Source organism: Sturnira hondurensis, unplaced genomic scaffold (assembly GCF_014824575.4).
Source record: "Sturnira hondurensis isolate 20B ecotype Veracruz unplaced genomic scaffold, ASM1482457v3 Scaffold0002638, whole genome shotgun sequence".
In the NCBI taxonomy this organism is placed as follows: Eukaryota; Metazoa; Chordata; class Mammalia; order Chiroptera; family Phyllostomidae; genus Sturnira; species Sturnira hondurensis.
Genome location: NW_028075269.1, coordinates 9,933,836 through 9,952,290, shown reverse-complemented (window position 1 = coordinate 9,952,290; position 18,455 = coordinate 9,933,836). Strand labels below are relative to the sequence as shown.

At 35.2% G+C, this 18,455-nt stretch overlaps 1 protein-coding gene and 1 pseudogene across 1 annotated transcript in view; one reads left to right on the top strand and one right to left on the bottom strand.

The window, feature by feature from the left end:
• Window positions 1–1,233: 1,233 nt before the first annotated feature.
• LOC118983198 (60S ribosomal protein L9-like) lies at window positions 1,234–1,888 on the bottom strand (annotated as a pseudogene).
• A 2,835-nt stretch (window positions 1,889–4,723) lies between these two features.
• The window catches only part of CCDC73 (coiled-coil domain containing 73), an 83,267-nt gene continuing 69,535 nt past the window's right edge, over window positions 4,724–18,455 (top strand). The window contains exon 1 of the mRNA XM_037040456.1: window positions 4,724–4,879. Within this exon, the coding sequence (XP_036896351.1) occupies window positions 4,742–4,879 (138 nt within the window). The 5' untranslated portion in view covers window positions 4,724–4,741. The remainder of the gene's footprint in view (window positions 4,880–18,455) is intronic.

The following is an 18,455-nucleotide window of genomic DNA, read 5'->3' as shown; positions in this document are numbered from 1 at the left end:
TTGGAACAGCAGAACAGAGGCTGTGGGAAAAGGATGACTCAAATTATTTGGTCAAATAAATGGAAAAAATTCCTGTGAATGTACCCCTACTTCCATCTTGACTTGTAAAAATACTACCCTTCAAGGATCCATTAAAATATCTGTTCTTCCAAGAGAAATCATTTTGGTCTCAATAGAGTGGTCCTTTCCTTTTGCTGAGCAACCATAATAACATATAACTATCTTAAAGTACATCTTATATCTGGAGTCATTGCAGCTAATTCCCAGACATCTTCACCACAGAAAGTTAAACTAAATCACTATGGTAATTTCATTACTCTTGCTGCTGATTGATTTATAAATATTGGGTTGGCCAAAAAGTCCATATACCTTTTTTCCATGAAATAAGACACACTTTTTATTTTCCATAACTTTATTGATTTGGGTATTTTGACTATGTGTGCTATCTTCCACTATTTGCTTCTAGTGGGTAGAGGCCAGGGGTGCTGCTAAATATCATCCAATACATAAGACAGCCCCGCAGCAAAGAATTACTTGGCCAAAATGTCAGTAGTACCAAGAAATTTCACAAACCACTTTTGAGATGTTTGATCAGTCACAGCACCTTTTTCATATATGGCATAAATCTTTTTTTGTGTTTCAGTTGTGTTTTTACCTTTCTTGAAGTCATAAAGCATAATATGCCAAATAGTTGCTTATTTTCTTCCATCTTGGAAATATGTTGCTTACTTTATTCCATCTTCAGTATTAAAATGGCTACACAAAAATTCACCAGCACTGATGTTTTTTTTTAAAAAATGCACACCAATATGACACCTGTCACAATGCAGTCAAACAAAATTGTTTCTAATGAAGTTAAGGACAACTAAGCACTAGTAGAGCCATTGAACGGAAAAAACTAAATTAGCTTTTTTGGCCAATTCCATAGGTGAGCAACTCAGTCCTAGCCAAGGAGATCTGAAGGGAAGTGTATTCTGATAGGAGGCTTCTGAGCTAATTTTCCTCATTCCTAAGAAAGCATCTTGGGAGGAAATGAGCCCTTGCTTGTGCTGAGTATTGTCTACTCATTACACCTGGAATTGCTGAAGCTATCTGACCACAAGAGGAGTCAGCTTGAGGGCAGTGAGAATAGCAGGGTGTAGTGATGAGGGAAGAACCTTGGTCCTTTATTTTCCCCCAAATCAATACATGTTTTTGTTGCACCTTGAAAACATTACAAGTAAGTCTGAGGAATCATCTGGCATCTTGCTGTATCTGGAGAAAGTGGATCTTTTGCATCAGCCTACTGAACTGTTTGTATTCCAGAAACATGGATACTATCCATTTTCTGATGTCCTTCTTTTTAACTGTTGTGGCTTGCAGAATCAAAGCAGCTGAATTTAAAACCAGTTTGTGCTATCCCCTGTAAGAACCAACTCATCCTTCTGGGCTTGAGATATTGAAAACATGCAAAACCTGACCTCATTGAAACTCTGTGGATGTGTTTTTTACTTAAGGAGTTTCTGATTGCAGTAAGATAACCATTCCCCTGAATAAGGACGCTGATGGGAAAGTGAGTGGACACACAGACCTTACCTTATAAGGGAAGCCTAGTGTAACACCTTTGACCATGGTCACTATTTGGCTACAAATAGTGCTGATGGTAGCCAGTGCCTTTCTGTCTCCCCACCATTTATCAACCCTGAGCCTCTTTTTCTTTCCAAGGAGACTGAGTTCTGCATTGATGTGATTGAAGTCCCTGTGCAGGGTGCCTCTGGAGTCTCTGGACACAATAACTGTGTCCCTTCTGAGTGATGACATTTTCTGGAGTGTTGACAGTCTGATTGCTGAGAATGGTCTTCACCCTCTCCCTAGATGTGGCAAAGAGAAACTTGGCCCTTGACAACATTGTTCAGGCACCAGTTATAATCACACCAGGAGTCTACCCAACCTCTGTACTTCCATAATGTAAAATAATAAATGCTCTTCTTGTTTAAGCTAATTTCAGCCAGACTTTATATTATCTACTGCCAAAAGAATTCTAACTCTATGTCCTCCTATATATTTGTGTGTCTGTTATACCTATGTATATCTATATACATTTACCATAATTATTAGCTATATAAGACCAATCTTATATTGGATAAACATAGGGCAGGGTCATGTCCTGTTTAATTTTTTAAAAAGATTTTATTTATTTATCTTTAGAGGGGATGGGAAGGAGACAGGGAGAGAAATATCAATGCATGTTTACCTCTTGTGCATCCCCTGCTGGGAATTGGCCTGCAACCCAGGCATGTGCCCTGACTGGGAATCGAACTGCGATCCTTTGGTTCACAGGCCGGCACTCAATCCACTGAGCTATACCAGCCAGGGCCTGCTTAATTTTTTAAAAAAGATTTATTTATTTATTTTTAGAGAGATGGGAAGGGAGGGAGAAAGAGAGGGAGAGAAACATCAATATGTGGTTGCCTCTCGCATTCCTTTAATTGGGTACCTGGCCTGCAACCCAGGCATGTGCTGTGACTGGGAATCAAACTGGCGACCCTTTGGTTAGCAGGTTCACAGTCAGTCCAGTGAGCTACACCAGCCAGGGTCTGTTTAATTTTCTTTCTTTGCTTTGCTTTGTTAATTTTTAATTTTAACCAAAGTACTATTTGTGTCTGGTTAGAAAGAAATAGGGCGGGTAAGCATGCATTGAAAAACAGCAATCACGTGACCTATATTGCCCCATTCCAGTGTCCCAGAGTCAGCTATATTTAATTGCTTTGCCGATTTCTTCTGGTATTTACCTTTATACATTTAAATACAGTTCGCTCTTAAATGACACAANATGGGAAGGGAGGGAGAAAAAGAGGGAGAGAAACATCAATACGTGGTTGCCTCTTGCATTCCTTTAATTGGGTACCTGGCCTGCAACCCAGGCATGTGCTGTGACTGGGAATCAAACTGGCGACTCTTTGGTTAGCAGGTTCACAGTCAGTCCAGTGAGCTACGCCAGCCAGGTCCTGTTTAATTTTCTTTCTTTGCTTTGCTTTGTTAATTTTTAATTTTAACCAAAGTACTATTTGTGTCTGGTTAGAAAGAAATAGGGCGGGTAAGCATGCATTGGAAAACAGCAATCACGTGACCTATATTTCCCCATTCTAGTGTCCCAGAGTCAGCTATATTTAATTGCTTTGCCGATTTCTTCTGGTATTTACCTTTATACATCTAAATACAGTTCACTCTTGAATGACACAAGGGTTAGGGATGCTTAGCCCCATGCAGTTAAAAATCTGCATGTAACTTTCCACTCCCCCAAAACTTAACTACAAACAGTTGTTCCTCAGTATCTGGTTTCGCGACCCCCTAAAGGTGCTAAGATCTGCTTACGTGCTCAAGTCCCCTACATAAAATAGTGTGGATCAATGCTTATAGTTGGCCCTCCACTTCCATAGACTCCCAGCTGCGGGTTGAAAACTGCACAGGTATTTACTGAAAAAAAAATCTGAGTGTAAGTGGGCCTGTGCAGTTCAAACCTATGTTGTTCAACGGTCATCTGTAATGTAATTCTGTTTCTTGATGTGTACACTTTTACTGTATTTTTTTACATCCTGTTATAATAATTAGTTTACTTGTATCACCCACAGTCACTACTGCCTTACTTCCATTTTTCTGGTATACTGATAACTGTTGGGTGACTCAGTGGTCAGTTTACACCAGTGGTTCTCAAAGTGTGGGAGGATCCTTGCAGGGGGTCTGCAAGGTTAAAAATATTTTCATAATAATACAATAGTCTTATTGGCATTCTTCATTTTCTCATTAGACTACAGTGGAGTTTTTAATAAACTGAATAATATATTGCAACATACTGAATTGACCAATTGTCTTCTTTTACATACATGAAAGAGCTTTGCAAATACAAAACAGTGCATTTTCATTGCAATTTTTTTGTTTAGGAAAATGTAATTTTAATTAAAAAGTTATTTAATGTTAGGATTTCATGAACTTCTTATTTTTATTTGAATTAATATGTATTTCGAAAGTCTTCATCTTTAATTTTCTAAGCTCTTTGGATTGTACCAGTGTCAGATACACAGTTTTTATATTGTACTATTTTATACAAGATCTTAAGATGGGGAGAGGGTGAGTGGTGTGTAGAACTCTCTGTCTCTTTCTTTGCAAATACCTGTGAATTGATAATTATTACAATGCAAGTTGAAAAGAAAAGTTTTTGCCACCTAACTCATGTATTTTCTGAGTTGAAAAAGATAGTTAAGTGTCTTGGTTTTAAATAAAAAGCAGTCACCCCAGTCTTTCTCTTTTGACTTTATTGGGTTTAAAGATTACATTGTTTTTAATTAGCACTCACACTATCCTTATGAAGTGCTATACCAAGGTGAGGTTTAGGAAGCACAGTGTTTCTCTGAGCCTTGGCATAAAATAGTTAGTGAAGGGCCACGTTTTCCCTGCAGCGTTAGGAACCCAGCCTTTAGGAAACAGGTGTCAGGGGCAGAAAATTTAGCCCTCGAGGGTACCAGGGTAACAAAAAAAGCCTCAGTCACAAAGAAATGAGATTCAGTAATTTTTTGCTAAGTGCTTTGTGTATCAAGATCAGAATAGGAGTAGGGACAAAACTTATTCACTGTTAAACCTGGAGGATTATGGGATACAGGTTGTTACATTTTTTGCCAGCTATACTTCTATGTGAAAAACCTAGATAAATGCTTTTTTTTTTTACAGTCAAACCCTTTTTGTATTACAGGAAATAAATGTTAATATGGAGGATGATTTTAAGACTGACTCATCATTATCTACCTTTGCTCTTCAAAGTTCTTCAGAGACATTGTTTTCTATTCAGCTATTAGATTTTAAAACAAGTTTACTGGAAGCATTAGAAGAATTACGTATGAGACGGGTAAGTACCTTTTTAAAATGCTTTTTTTAATCACTTGATTTGTGCAGGTTTTTTGTTTAATGAAAAAAAAGAGACTTGACAAAATAACCTCTTTTTAAAAAAGATTTTACTCATTTATCTTTAGAGGGGCAGGGAAGGAGAGAGGGGGAGAGAAATATCAATGTATGGTTGCCTCTTGCATGTCCCCCGCTGGAAACTGGCCTGCAACCCAGGCATGTGCCCTGACTGGGAATTGAACCGTGATTCCTTAGTTTTGAGGCCCGTGCTCAATCTACTGAGCTACACCAGCCAGGGCAAAATAACCTCTTATTTAGAAAGAAGAAATACAGTTCAAATAATGAAGCAAAAGAGAAAGGGGTAGATTTAGTTGGCATCAGGGAATGGGAAAGGAGAATTTATAAATTAAAGCAAAAAATATAACATTTACAGATTGTTAAATACTAGATAGATCAGCTAATATTTATTGAGTGCCTTGGAATGCATAGATAGCACTATAGTTAGACACTATGGCTGATTAAAAAACTCTTCTTCAGGAAATTACATTTTTGTTGTGGTTATGAGTTAAGTGTGTGTATGAAATGACTAAATAATGAACACAAGGCAATACATGATTAAGTGACAAAATAGATGTATGTGGTAAGTATTCATAGTTCAAAGAATAAAATATTAGTTTTAGAGTGATAACCTTGAGATTTTTAGAAAGGAGAGATTTAATATAAAATTGTAAAAGATGTTTTGGCAGGAGATCTATATTGTTTAAAACTTAAAAGCATGTCATTTCTGAGATTCTCGATATAAATTTGAGTATATTGTTAGCTGCCTAAGACAATTTGGACTTGGTAAATTTTAAAGAGAAGAAAACAAAGTCAAACTATTGTAATGATCTATGGATGAGGGCATTAGGACTTTTGTATGAAGATAGAACAGTAGAGACAGCAAGAAGAATCGATAGAATTCTTATTGGTAACTTCCTGAAAATTACCTATGAGGGGAAAAAAAGATTTGAAGCATTTTTATTATATGAGCCTTGTTCTAGGATTTAAAAGTATTAAAATTTGTTGTCATAATAAGAAAAGTTAACTACATTGTTCATCCTGTCTAAAGATAGATATTAGCAAAATAACAAAAGTCTCTTTAATGAAGAAGACATCCTGCTAAAAAAAGAATATCTGGATAATTGTGTATCTTTTCTAAGTAATGCAAGTTTAGATAACTGTTTAAAACTTTATATTCTGTTTTACTATGTTTCAAACATATTTTGGTATGCTTGTATTTCCAACTTGAAAAATAGGCTTCCTTTAAAAATCTTTTGAAAAATTTCAGGGTAGCAGTAGGAGTGGTATTTTAAACAACCAAATGCAGGTGCATACACTACTTTTAATAACATTTATCATTTAAAGGAGAACTTTATTTTTAAAAGGGGGATACATTTTCTCTCTTACTGGAAAAAGATAATCATTGATTTTTACATTTACATAATGACAACACTTTATCCATATTGTTGTATTTTAACCCCCCCTATATTTTATTAGGAAAATTCTAAAAATACCTAATAGTTAAAAGAATTTCACAGTGAACATCCATATACCCACTATGGTAAGCAGAATAATGGCGTCCCAATGAAGTCTACATCTTAACCTTCAGAACCTCTGAATATGTTACCTTACACAGCAGAAGGGACTTTGCAGATGTGATATAATTATGAATTTTGAGATGTTATGCTGAATTATTCAGGTGGGCCCAGTGTATTCACAGGGCTCTTATAAGAGGAAGGGCCCTGGCTGGTGTAGGTCAGTGGATTGAGTGCGGGCCTGGGAACCAGAGGATTGTGGTTTGATTCCCAGTCAGGGCACATGCCTGGGTTGCAGGCCAGTTCCCAGCAGGGGACTCACGAGAGGCAACNTCATCATTATCTACCTTTGCTCTTCAAAGTTCTTCAGAGACATTGTTTTCTATTCAGCTATTAGATTTCAAAACAAGTTTATTGGAAGCATTAGAAGAATTACGTATGAGACGGGTAAGTACCTTTTTAAAATGCTTTTTTTAATCACTTGATTTGTGCAGGTTTTTTGTTTAATGAAAAAAAAGAGACTTGACAAAATAACCTCTTTTTAAAAAAGATTTTACTCATTTATCTTTAGAGGGGCAGGGAAGGAGAGAGGGGGAGAGAAATATCAATGTATGGTTGCCTCTTGCATGTCCCCCGCTGGAAACTGGCCTGCAACCCAGGCATGTGCCCTGACTGGGAATTGAACCGTGATTCCTTAGTTTTGAGGCCCGTGCTCAATCTACTGAGCTACACCAGCCAGGGCAAAATAACCTCTTATTTAGAAAGAAGAAATACAGTTCAAATAATGAAGCAAAAGAGAAAGGGGTAGATTTAGTTGGCATCAGGGAATGGGAAAGGAGAATTTATAAATTAAAGCAAAAAATATAACATTTACAGATTGTTAAATACTAGATAGATCAGCTAATATTTATTGAGTGCCTTGGAATGCATAGATAGCACTATAGTTAGACACTATGGCTGATTAAAAAACTCTTCTTCAGGAGATTACATTTTTGTTGTGGTTATGAGTTAAGTGTGTGTATGAAATGACTAAATAATGAACACAAGGCAATATACACGATTAAGTGACAACATAAATGTATGTGGTAAGTATTCATAGTTCAAAGAATAAAATATTAGTTTTAGAGTGATAACCTTGAGATTTTTAGAAAGGAGAGACTTAGTATAAAATTCTAAAAGATGTTTTGTTTTGGCAGGAGATCTATATTGTTTAAAACTTAAAAGCATTTCATTTCTGAGATTCTGTGGATATAAATTTGAGTATATTGTTAGCTGCCTAAGACAATTTGGGCTTGGTAAATTTTAAAGAGAAGAAAACAAAGTCAAACTATTGTAATGATCTATGGATGAGGTCATTAGGACTTTTGTATGAAGATAGAACAGTAGAGACAGCAAGAAGAATCAATAGAATTCTTATTGGTAACTTCCTGAAAATTACCTATGAGGGGAAAAAAAGATTTGAAGCATTTTTATTATATGAACCTTGTTCTAGGATTTAAAAGTATTAAAATTTGTTGTCATAATAAGAAAAGTTAACTACATTGTTCATCCTGTCTAAAGATAGTTATTAGCAAAATAACAAAAGTCTATTTAATGAAGAAGAAATCCTGCTAAAAAAAGAATATCTGGATAATTGTGTATCTTTTCTAAGTAATGCAAGTTTAGATAACTGTTTAAAACTTTTATTCTGTTTTACTATGTTTCAAACATATTTTGGTATGCTTGTATTTCCAACTTGAAAAATAAGCTTCCTTTAAAAATCTTTTGAAAAATTTCAGAGTAGCAGTAGGAGTGGTATTTTAAACAACCAAATGCAGGTGCATACACTACTTTTAATAACATTTATCATTTAAAGGAGAACTTTATTCTTAAAAGGGGGATACATTTTCTCTCTTACTGGAAAAAGATAATCATTGATTTTTACATTTACATAATGATAACACTTTATCCATATTGTTGTATTTTAACCCCCCCCCCATATTTTATTAGGAAAATTCTAAAAATACCTAATAGTTTAAAGAATTTCACAGTGAACATCCATATACCCACTATGGTAAGCAGAATAATGGCGTCCCAATGAAGTCTACATCTTAACCTTCAGAACCTCTGAATATGTTACCTTACACAGCAGAAGGGACTTTGCAGATGTGATATAGTTATGAATTTTGAGATAAGTTATGCTGAATTATTCAGGTGGGCCCAGTGTATTCACAGGGCTCTTATAAGAGGAAGGGCCCTGGCTGGTGTAGCTCAGTGGATTGAGTGTGTGCCTGGGAACCAGAGGATCGTGGTTTGATTCCCAGTCAGGGCACATGCCTGGGTTGCAGGCCAGTTCCTAGCAGGGGACTCACGAGAGGCAACCATACATTGATATTTCTCTCCCTGTCTTCTTCCCTTCCCCTCTAAAGATAAATAAATAAAATCTAAAAATAAATAAATAAATAAATAATTTTTAAAAAGAGGAAGGGTTATCAGGATCAGAGAAAAAGATGGGACAATAGAAGTAGGGAACATGGTCACAGAGAGACTTGAGATGTTATGCTGATGGCTTTGAAGATGGTGGAAGGAAGGTGTGAGTAAAAGAATGTGGGTGGAAGCTGGAGGTGAAGAATTATCCCTTGGAGACTTAAGAAAGTATGTGGCCCAGCTAACACCTTGATTTTAGCTCAGTAAGATCATTTAACCCTGGCCAGTGTGGCTCAGTTGTTTGGAGTGTCATCCTGTACACTGAAAGGTGGTGAGTTTGATTTCCAGTCAGTGCACATACCTAAGTTGCAGGTTTGATCCTCAGTCAGGGTGTGTATGGGCGGTAACTGATCAGTGTTTCTCTCTCTTTCTCTGTCTCAAAGCAATGATAAACTGTCCTTGGGTGAGGATTAAAAAAAAAACATTTTAGACTTTTGACTCCAGAATTGTAACTGAATTAATTTTGAATTGTTTTAAGACAATAAGTTTGTTGTAATTTGTTACAGCAGCAGTTGGGGATATAATACATCCACTACCCAGATTATATGCTCAATCTTGTATATATCCTTCTATATTTGGTCTTTTTTTGATGCAGTTCCATGTAAGTTTAAAATCAGTGTGCTTCAGTTTGGATATTATTAACTAGAGTTCAATATTTCTTTATGCATTTTTCTTTTAATATAAAATACCATGAAATGTATAGGTCTTAAGTGCACCATTTCATGAGTTTTAATAAATGCACACAGCTGTGTAACCCAAACCCTTGTCAAGATACAGATCATTACTATTACCCACGGAAAGTTTCTTCATGTCTGTTTTCACTTATTCCTCAGTTTTATCCATTCAGAGGAAATCATTGTTCTTACTTTTTCACCATGGATTAGTTTATGTCTGTTCTAGAAATGTATATAAATGGAATCATGTAATATTTTTCTTTTGTGTAAGTTTTTTAATTTATAATATTTTTGAGATTCATTGATGTTATTGAACATATCAGTCATTTGTCCTTCTTTTACTGTTGAGTAGTATTCTGTTCTATAAATGTAACACAGTTTCTTTTATTAACCTATTGATGGACTCCTGTGTGATTTCCAATTGGCTATGATGAATGAAGCTACTGTGAACATTTTTGTACAAAATGTTGCACAGGCATGTATGACACAGTGATGTAAGAAGAAGTCTTTTTTTAAAAAAATATCTATCTATCTATCTATTTATTTATTTTTATACAGAGGGGAAGGGAAGGAGAAAGAGAGGGAGAGGAACATCAGTGTGTGGTTGCCTCTTGAGTACTCGAGCTGGGGACCTGGCCTGTAACCCAGGCATGTGCGATGAATGAGAATTTAACCTGCAACCCTTTGGTTCACAGTTTGGTGCTCAATCCACTGAGCCATGCCAGCCAGGGCGAATTTTTTTTTGTTTTTAAAAATTTTATATATTTATTTTTTTGGAGGAAGGGAGGGAGAAAGAGAGGGAAAGAATCCTCGATGTATGAGAGAAAAATCAGTCGGTTACCTCTTGTACACACCCCTGTTGCACACTGGTCCTGCAACCCAGTCTGCAGCCCAGGCATGTGCCCTGACCAGAAATTGAACCAGCAACCTTCCACTTTGCCAGAGGTTGGTTGCTCAACCAATTAAGCCACAATGGTCAGGGCAAAAACAGATCTTATTTGGGAACTGTTTATTAGATATTCATTACTTTGCATGCCCTCCCTGATCTCCCAGTGTTCATTGAAAATTTTTAATGTTTCCCCTTAGTAGTTATGAAGAGATCCTTTTATTTATTTATTTATTTTTAAAAGATTTTATTTGTTTATTTATCTTTAAGGGGGAAGGAGAGAGGGAGAGAAACATCAATGTATGGTTGCCTTTTGTGCGTCCCCTGCTGGTAGTTAGCCTGCAAGGAACTGGCCTGCAACCCAGGCATGTGCCCTGACTGGGAATTGAACCGTGATCGTCTGGTTTGCAGGCCTGCGCTCAATCCACTGAGCTACGCCAGCCAGGGGGAGATCCTTTTATTTAGCATTCAAAAAGCAAAGTGAAAAATTTTTAGATCCCGTCAGTAGTAATAATAATTATATTTAGGTAAGCTAAAAAAGGCGGAAAGTAAAATATTGAAACACAATTAATGATGAGCTTGAATGGGCTTGATTGTTAGGTCCTTTCATGTTTAGAAGGTAAAGATATTGACTGACTAAAGACTTTGTTTAGTTATATAGGCATGTTAAATTTCCAGGGTAGTCAACAAATGAATAATATTAGGATTTATAATCTTCCCAGATAGAGAGAAAATATGTAATTGTTTAAATTGTCTTGAGTTTGATGGTTCAAATCACCTTAAAAAAAGAATAATTTTAGGTCTTAGCTGTTTTCTGAGCTTTATTTATCTTGGTAAAAAATGTTGAAGCCATCTTCTATGTGTTCCAGAAACTGGCCTGGATAGTCTGCGTTTTTGTAATTAGTTCTAATACTGAAAGGTCTGTTAATGGAAAACTCAGGGCTTTCTGACCTTTTTTTTTTTTGTATTGTCAGAATATGTCTTTATTTTTTTATGGACTTGTAAATTGACTTTATTTTTATTTATTTAAAAAATATACTTCATTGATTATGTTATTACAGTTGTTCCATTTTTCTCTCCCCTTTATTTCCTTCCGCCCCTCCCACCATCATTCCCTACCTTAGTTCATGTCCATGGGTCGTATATATGTTATTTGGCTTCTCCATTTCCCATACTATTCTTAACCTCCCCCTGTCTATTTTGTACCTACCATTTATGCTGCTTATTCCTGTACCATATTTCCCATTCTCCCCCTTCCTCCTCTCCACTGATAACCCTCCGTGTGATGTCTATTTCTGTGGCTCTATACCTGTTCTAGTTGTTTGCTTAGTTTGTTTCAGGTGTTGATAGTTGTGAGTTTGTTGTCATTTTACTGTTCATATTTTTTATCTTATTTTTCTTAATTTTATTTCTTTTCAGTTCTAAATTTTCTAATTTTTTAATTTTCAATTTTTCACCAAAATCCATTTTGTTATATATATTTTTGAACATATTAGTTTCATGTATCTTAAAGTCTATACCTATAAACTCTAATACCTGGTCTTGTAGATCTATTTCTAGTATATGTTTTTTCCTCTTTTTTTGTCATTTGATCTTACTTTTGGGGTGTAGGATGAATTTTGATTGAATGACTGACTTTGTGCATGAAAAATTACAAAGAGAGGCTTTGATGCTCTGTTCCTCTAGAGAGATTTACTTTTGCATCTGGAAGTGAGAGTGGGCAGATCATCTTACCTATCAGAGTTTGAGGCAACCAGAGGCTCAGCTTCCGTCTTTGTGAGGGCTAGTTTATTTCTACTCTCTACTCCGAGAGTATAGATAGCTCTTGGGGCTTCCAACTAAGCCTCTAGGGTAGTTTCTAAAATCCGTCCTCTTTGGTGAGTCCTGAACACTAAGTCAATCCTCACAAGACTGCCTCACTTTCTTAGCATGTGGTGAATTGATGAATGGTGATTATCAGAATCATCTCTTGTCATTTTCCTTCTCTATATGATCTTTGAGATGTATTCTACATGGTCAGTCTTTTCGCAGGATCATGAAATTGTAAAATTTTAGAGGTAGAAGAGTGACCTGAGATAACGTTAGTCCAACCTAAGACCCAGAGATTTTAAGAGACTAGTATTCTGATCTCTGTTTGTTGTCTAATGCTCTTCTATTAATATATTTAATAAAGAGTTGGAATGAATAATACAGTCAACATAAAATTGGGTCATACAGAAATAGACAATAAAGTTTATTAAAGAAGCAAACATAGTAGGCAATAAAATAAAGTCAATAAAGAGGCTTTATTACATAACTAACCTGTATTTCACTTCTTAACTATGCTGGAACTAACAAAATAGAGAGGTACATTACTCATTTTTTCCCTTATGGAACTAAATTGGTAATTATAATATTAGAAAAAATAGAATGTTTTAAATTAATAATGATCTACAGATAATTGAATCAACAAAGAAGTTTGTATTGAATTATAATATGCGCTTTTTAAAAGTTAGACAGCATTTCTGGTAAATTCCTTTATTAGATACATACACAGAATAAGTGATGAGTAGAGGTAAACAATAGCAGAAGGATCACAAATTCATCATTCTTGTGATGTGAATAGAATAGGAATTGTGTTCAGCTGGAGAGCCTATGTATTGGGTTCAACCTATCTCTTCCTTTCAGAAAATTGTTGCTATATAGAAAAATTGAACCTGTTCTGTCGGCTCTTGCAATTATTGAAAAGAAAATAGAAATCAAGACTTTAATGTAAAATCTATTAGATTCTAAATACTGAAAGTGGGTTGAAAGTTTTAAAGAAAATGTATTTCTAAGCCAGGTCATCTATACAGTGGGAATGAAAGACTGTCTACCACAGAACTTTCAAACTTTAAAATATTTATTTGGTAACCTTTCAAAAACTACTCAGTCTTGCCCTAAGAGAGTTTAAATTTTAATAGTCACAGCATACCATACAAATTAATTACAATACTGTCACATAGTATATATTATGGATCATAATAGAATTATGAAGAAAGTATTATGGGAGTTCAGAGAAAGGACACTTTAAATTTATAAAATATCTAAGCAGAAGTAAATCTTGGATTTTTATTTAGCAACAAATAAAAGCCACAGAAATTTGGGTATTCTACTATACCAATGATTTGCTAAGGAAATTATGTAAGAAAACTGGATAACTAATGGTATAATATGCAGCGAAGCAGCATTTCAGTGCCCCATAAAATTAATTATGCTATGAGTGGAATCATACTTTTGTACTTACAATGATTTGTAGAATGTNAGCAGAAGTAAATCTTGGATTTTTATTTAGCAACAAATAAAAGCCACAGAAATTTGGGTATTCTACTATACCAATGATTTGCTAAGGAAATTATGTAAGAAAACTGGATAACTAATGGTATAATATGCAGTGAAGCAGCATTTCAGTGCCCCATAAAATTAATTATGCTATGAGTGGAATCATACTTTTGTACTTACAATGATTTGTAGAATGTGTTTATACTACATGGAAGGCTGATAAAATGGGTGTTATCAACATTACTGAAAGGTAACATCATATACTTCTACTATGTTAGGGTTTTAATTTAACTTCATGCTTTCTATTAAAAATTATTTACTTCTTGAGGGAACTTTTCATTTTGATGTTCCATGCATTCTTCAAGCAGCTTTCAAAAGTTATTAATACTTCTTATTAAATTGTCAATGTTAAAAAATATATTAAATTTGGTAAGAAAAGCCCATCTGTAAGTTCAATAAAGTATCCAAGAATATCAAACCTTAAAAGTGTTTATTTTTTATTAGCTGCCTTAGGACTACAAGGATTTAAGTGTTTTACAAAAACAATAAAAGAGGAGTAATTTGATGGTTTATTTACTCTTTATAACCTTTGAAAGTGTCATGCTTTTTTAAAGTGCTTGCTTCAGGCTGTAGTTTTACAAGATGGGCTTCGTGTTGGTCAGGCCTCTTCAGTTCTTGACCCTGAATAGATTTAGGGATGCGGTTCATACAGCAGGCACATGTCTGAGCAGCCAAAACTGTAACTGGGTACTTCATTCTCTTTCAGACTCATAATGCATCTCCTGTGAAATTATCCAATTCAGTTTCTCATGTTGTATCATAAAATACTTACCACTATTTCAGATAGCTTTTTGGTTTGATGAGCTATAAAGTATTATAGATAACTATCTCTAATATGCATGGGATAGCCTAGAAGTTCATATTTTAAAGCATCTCTTTTCTAATTAGTATTTAAACTACTGTTTTCATATTAGTCAACTTAATCTATTATAGTGATTTCTGAAATATTAATATTAGAACATTCATAGCAATTCTTAAAATTATATTTTCCCATCTTAACAAATATTTTATATTTTTTGAAATGTTCTACCAAATACTCAGAATATTTGTGTATTTAAAATAGGTAATATGATTTTGGGTGGCTTTCTAACTTTGGTGGGATAGGAATATAAAATTCTGAAGTTTTGAAGGAAAGGAGTATATATCATAATTCATACAGTCCAATAGAACCTACAATCTTTTTTTAAATCCTCACCCAAGGATACGTTCACTGACTCAAAAGAGAGATGGAGGGAGAGAGAAGCAGGGGAGGGAGGGAAAGAGAGAGAGAGACTGACACAGAGAAACATCTTTAATTTATTCCTCTTATTTATTATTGTATTTTCTGTATGAACAACTGTAAACCTACTTTTGCCCCACCCTGTGTGTACCTACCCTTAAATGCATATATACTTATTTCCATTTTCAATGTGTTTTGACTATAGATATTTATTACTGTTGGCATACATTCCCTTCCTATTCCATGTTGGAAGAGTCCTGATTGTGTCTCAGGGTCCACCCCTCACCAAAGTGAGTCAGGTAAATCCCGACAGGTATTAACCACTCATAAAGGTCTAGTCATTGCCCTGCCAGTGATTGGTTTAGGAGTTGGTGTGTTATGGCCAGTGAGGTAATGTCCTTTCTGTCCTTAAAGTATTTTCACCAATGGGTGAAAATCCTAAGGAAAATCACTTGGATAATGCAACAATGTAGAGATGGGAAGAATCATAGTCCTTGATGACATTGTTGAGTCACCAAAAATTAATTTAGAAGTGAGTGCTCTGCCTTTAGACAAGTCATGTGAGATAAATCCCATTAGCCATTTTGAGTTGGGTTTTGTTCTTGTTGCTGCTTGCTGCTGAAAGTATTTTAAATGAGAGAGCTTTCATGAGGGTTTACCTTGGAATAGCATGGCATAAGTTTGTGTGTATGTGTGTGTAATCAGGCAAGGAGCATGTAACAGAGTCACAAGGAAAATATTTCATAACAAAAACATATTTTTGTCTGCCTGTATCCTCCCTGATAGCTCCCAAACATTTTGTTACGAAAATTGGGAAACATGCAGCAGAACTGGAAGAGTTTTGCAGTGAGCACTCATACACCATTAACATTTTGCTATATTTTCATTATCACATAGCTTCTCATATATTTATCCCCCCTTCCCTTTCATTTTTGATGATTTCAGAGTAAATTGCAGACATCGTGCATTTCCTCCTAAATACTTAAGAATCCATGTCATTAAGCCAAGTTCAATATTTGCTTACAGCTTTTTTCTTCATAGTAAAATATGCATATAATAAAAGGCATAAATCTTAACTGTACATTCAGTGAGTTTTCACAGATGTGTATACTTGTATGATACAAACCTTATCAAGATATAAAATGTTTCCATCAACCCAGAAAGTTCCCTCATGCCACTGTAAGGCAACCACTCTTTTGACTTTTTTTCGTACTGAATAAGTTTTGTTTTTTCTAACACTTCATATAAATGGACTCATACAGTGTGTGCTCTTTTAGGTTAGGCTTCTTTCACTCATCAGAATGTTTTAATTTATCCATGTTGTATGTATCAGCATACAGATCTCATACATATGTTTAAGCATACGCCAATTTATTTTGTTTTCTCTGGAGTGATTATATGTTGTGTTGTATTTTTATTTTCAGCTACTACATTTTATTGTTAGTGTATAAAAATATGATTGATTTTTGGGGGGTGTTTATTTTGTCCCATGACATGGTTGAGCAATTTTATTAGTTATGGGAGATTTTTAAAAATTAGATTCCTAGGGATCTCCTATATATATATAATCATGTTATCTACAAATAGAGACAGATTACTTTTTAGGTCAGATCTGTTTTTTCTTTCTCTTTCTCTTGCTCCCTCTCCCTCCCCACTTTCTCTTGCTCTCACACTTCCTGTCTGCCTATTATATATCCATCTCTGCCTTACTGCAGTAGTTGGAACTTCTGCTAGTATGTTGAATAAGGGCAGTGAGAGTAGATACTCCAGTCTTGTTCTTGAGCTTAGAGGAGAAGCATTTAATCTTGCATCATTAAATGTGTTAAATGTAGTGTTTTTATAAATAAATGATCTTTATCAAATTGAGAGAATTCCCTCTTTTCCTACTTGGCTGAGAGTTTTTATCATGAATGAATCTTGGATTTTTGTTAAATGCATTTTCTGTGTCAGTTGATACATGGTTTTTTTTAGCATATTGATCTGGTAAATTTGATCAACTGTTAAACCAGTCTGGCATACCTGGAATAAATTCTACTTGGTCCTGGTGTATAATTTTTTATACATTGGTGGATTCCATTTTCTAATACGGTATTGATTTTTTGGTCAAAACTTGTCAGAGATATTGGTCTTAGTTTTCTTTTCTTGTACTGTCTTTGTCTGGTTTTGGCGTCACAGTAAACAGGTCTCAAAAACTGAGTTGCAATGTGTTCCTTTCTCTTGTGTTTTTCTGGAAGAGGCGGTGTCAAAGTAGTGTTAATTTAACTTGAAATTAAATTGGTAGAATTGTTCTTCGGTAGAATTGTTCAGTGAAACTGTCTGGCCTGGAAATTTATTTTTTAGGAGCTTTTAAGTTAGTGATTACAGGTCTCTATCATCTTGGTGGAGGTTTGTTAGTTTTTGAAGAATTGGTCTGTTTCTGTAAGTTGTCATTTATGAGCGTATACTTGTTCATAGTATTCCTTATGAACTTTTTAATGGCTGCAGTATATTTGTACATGTTTTTGTTTTTAGCTCTTTGAGCATATTTAAAATTGTTGATTTAAAGTCTGCTTAGTAAATCCATTGTCTGCCCTTGCTCAGGGACATTTCCTGTTAATTGTTTTCCTTGTGTATGGATCACACTTTTCTGTTTCTTTGCATGCTTTGCAATATTTTGTTTAAAATTAGACATGGCCATTTCAAATATATGGCAACCCTGGAAATCAGGTTCCTACCCCTCGTCAAGGTTGCTGGTTATTGTCATTGTTTGTTTTTTGACTTTTCTGAAATAATTTTGTAAAGTCTGTAGTTTTTTGTCATATATGGCCACTAAAGTTACTATGTTCTTAGTTTTCATTATCAACTAGTGCTTTGTTTGAAAGAGATTTCTCTAAATACATAGAAGCAAAAGAAAAAAACACCTCCCTGTCTTCGCAGAAGGCTTCTCTGTATGTGTGTTGGGGCGCGCATTCAACACTCAGCCAGGCAGCTTGCAAGCATGACTGTTGTAGTTTTCGGCAGAAGCTTTAGATCTCTCTAGTGATACCTTATGTTGATCGCTTGGGCTAATTTTGGAGTAATGCATTATTATAAATGAAAACAGAGTTTTTCTACGTTTTCGGACTTTCCCCTTGACTTTGGGTCTTATGAAGCCTAAGTGTCAGGGTGGGGTCTTCACAAGACTTTTGATCCCTCCTTCGTATTTATGGTGGACCTAGCATGTATTCCTGCCTGTTTTAGGGCTGTTTTATTTTCCTAGCTTTCTCCTCCTAGTTCCATGGGTTTCCATGGGTTCTGTCTTGCTGTAGTTTTTATTGTCCTTCCCCCTGTAGATTAGGCTGTTGTTCCACGTGGGAGATAAGGAAGACAGGTCTGCCTGCGTAGTTTTCAGTGCTGGTTATAGGTTCCCTTTCCTTGCTGTA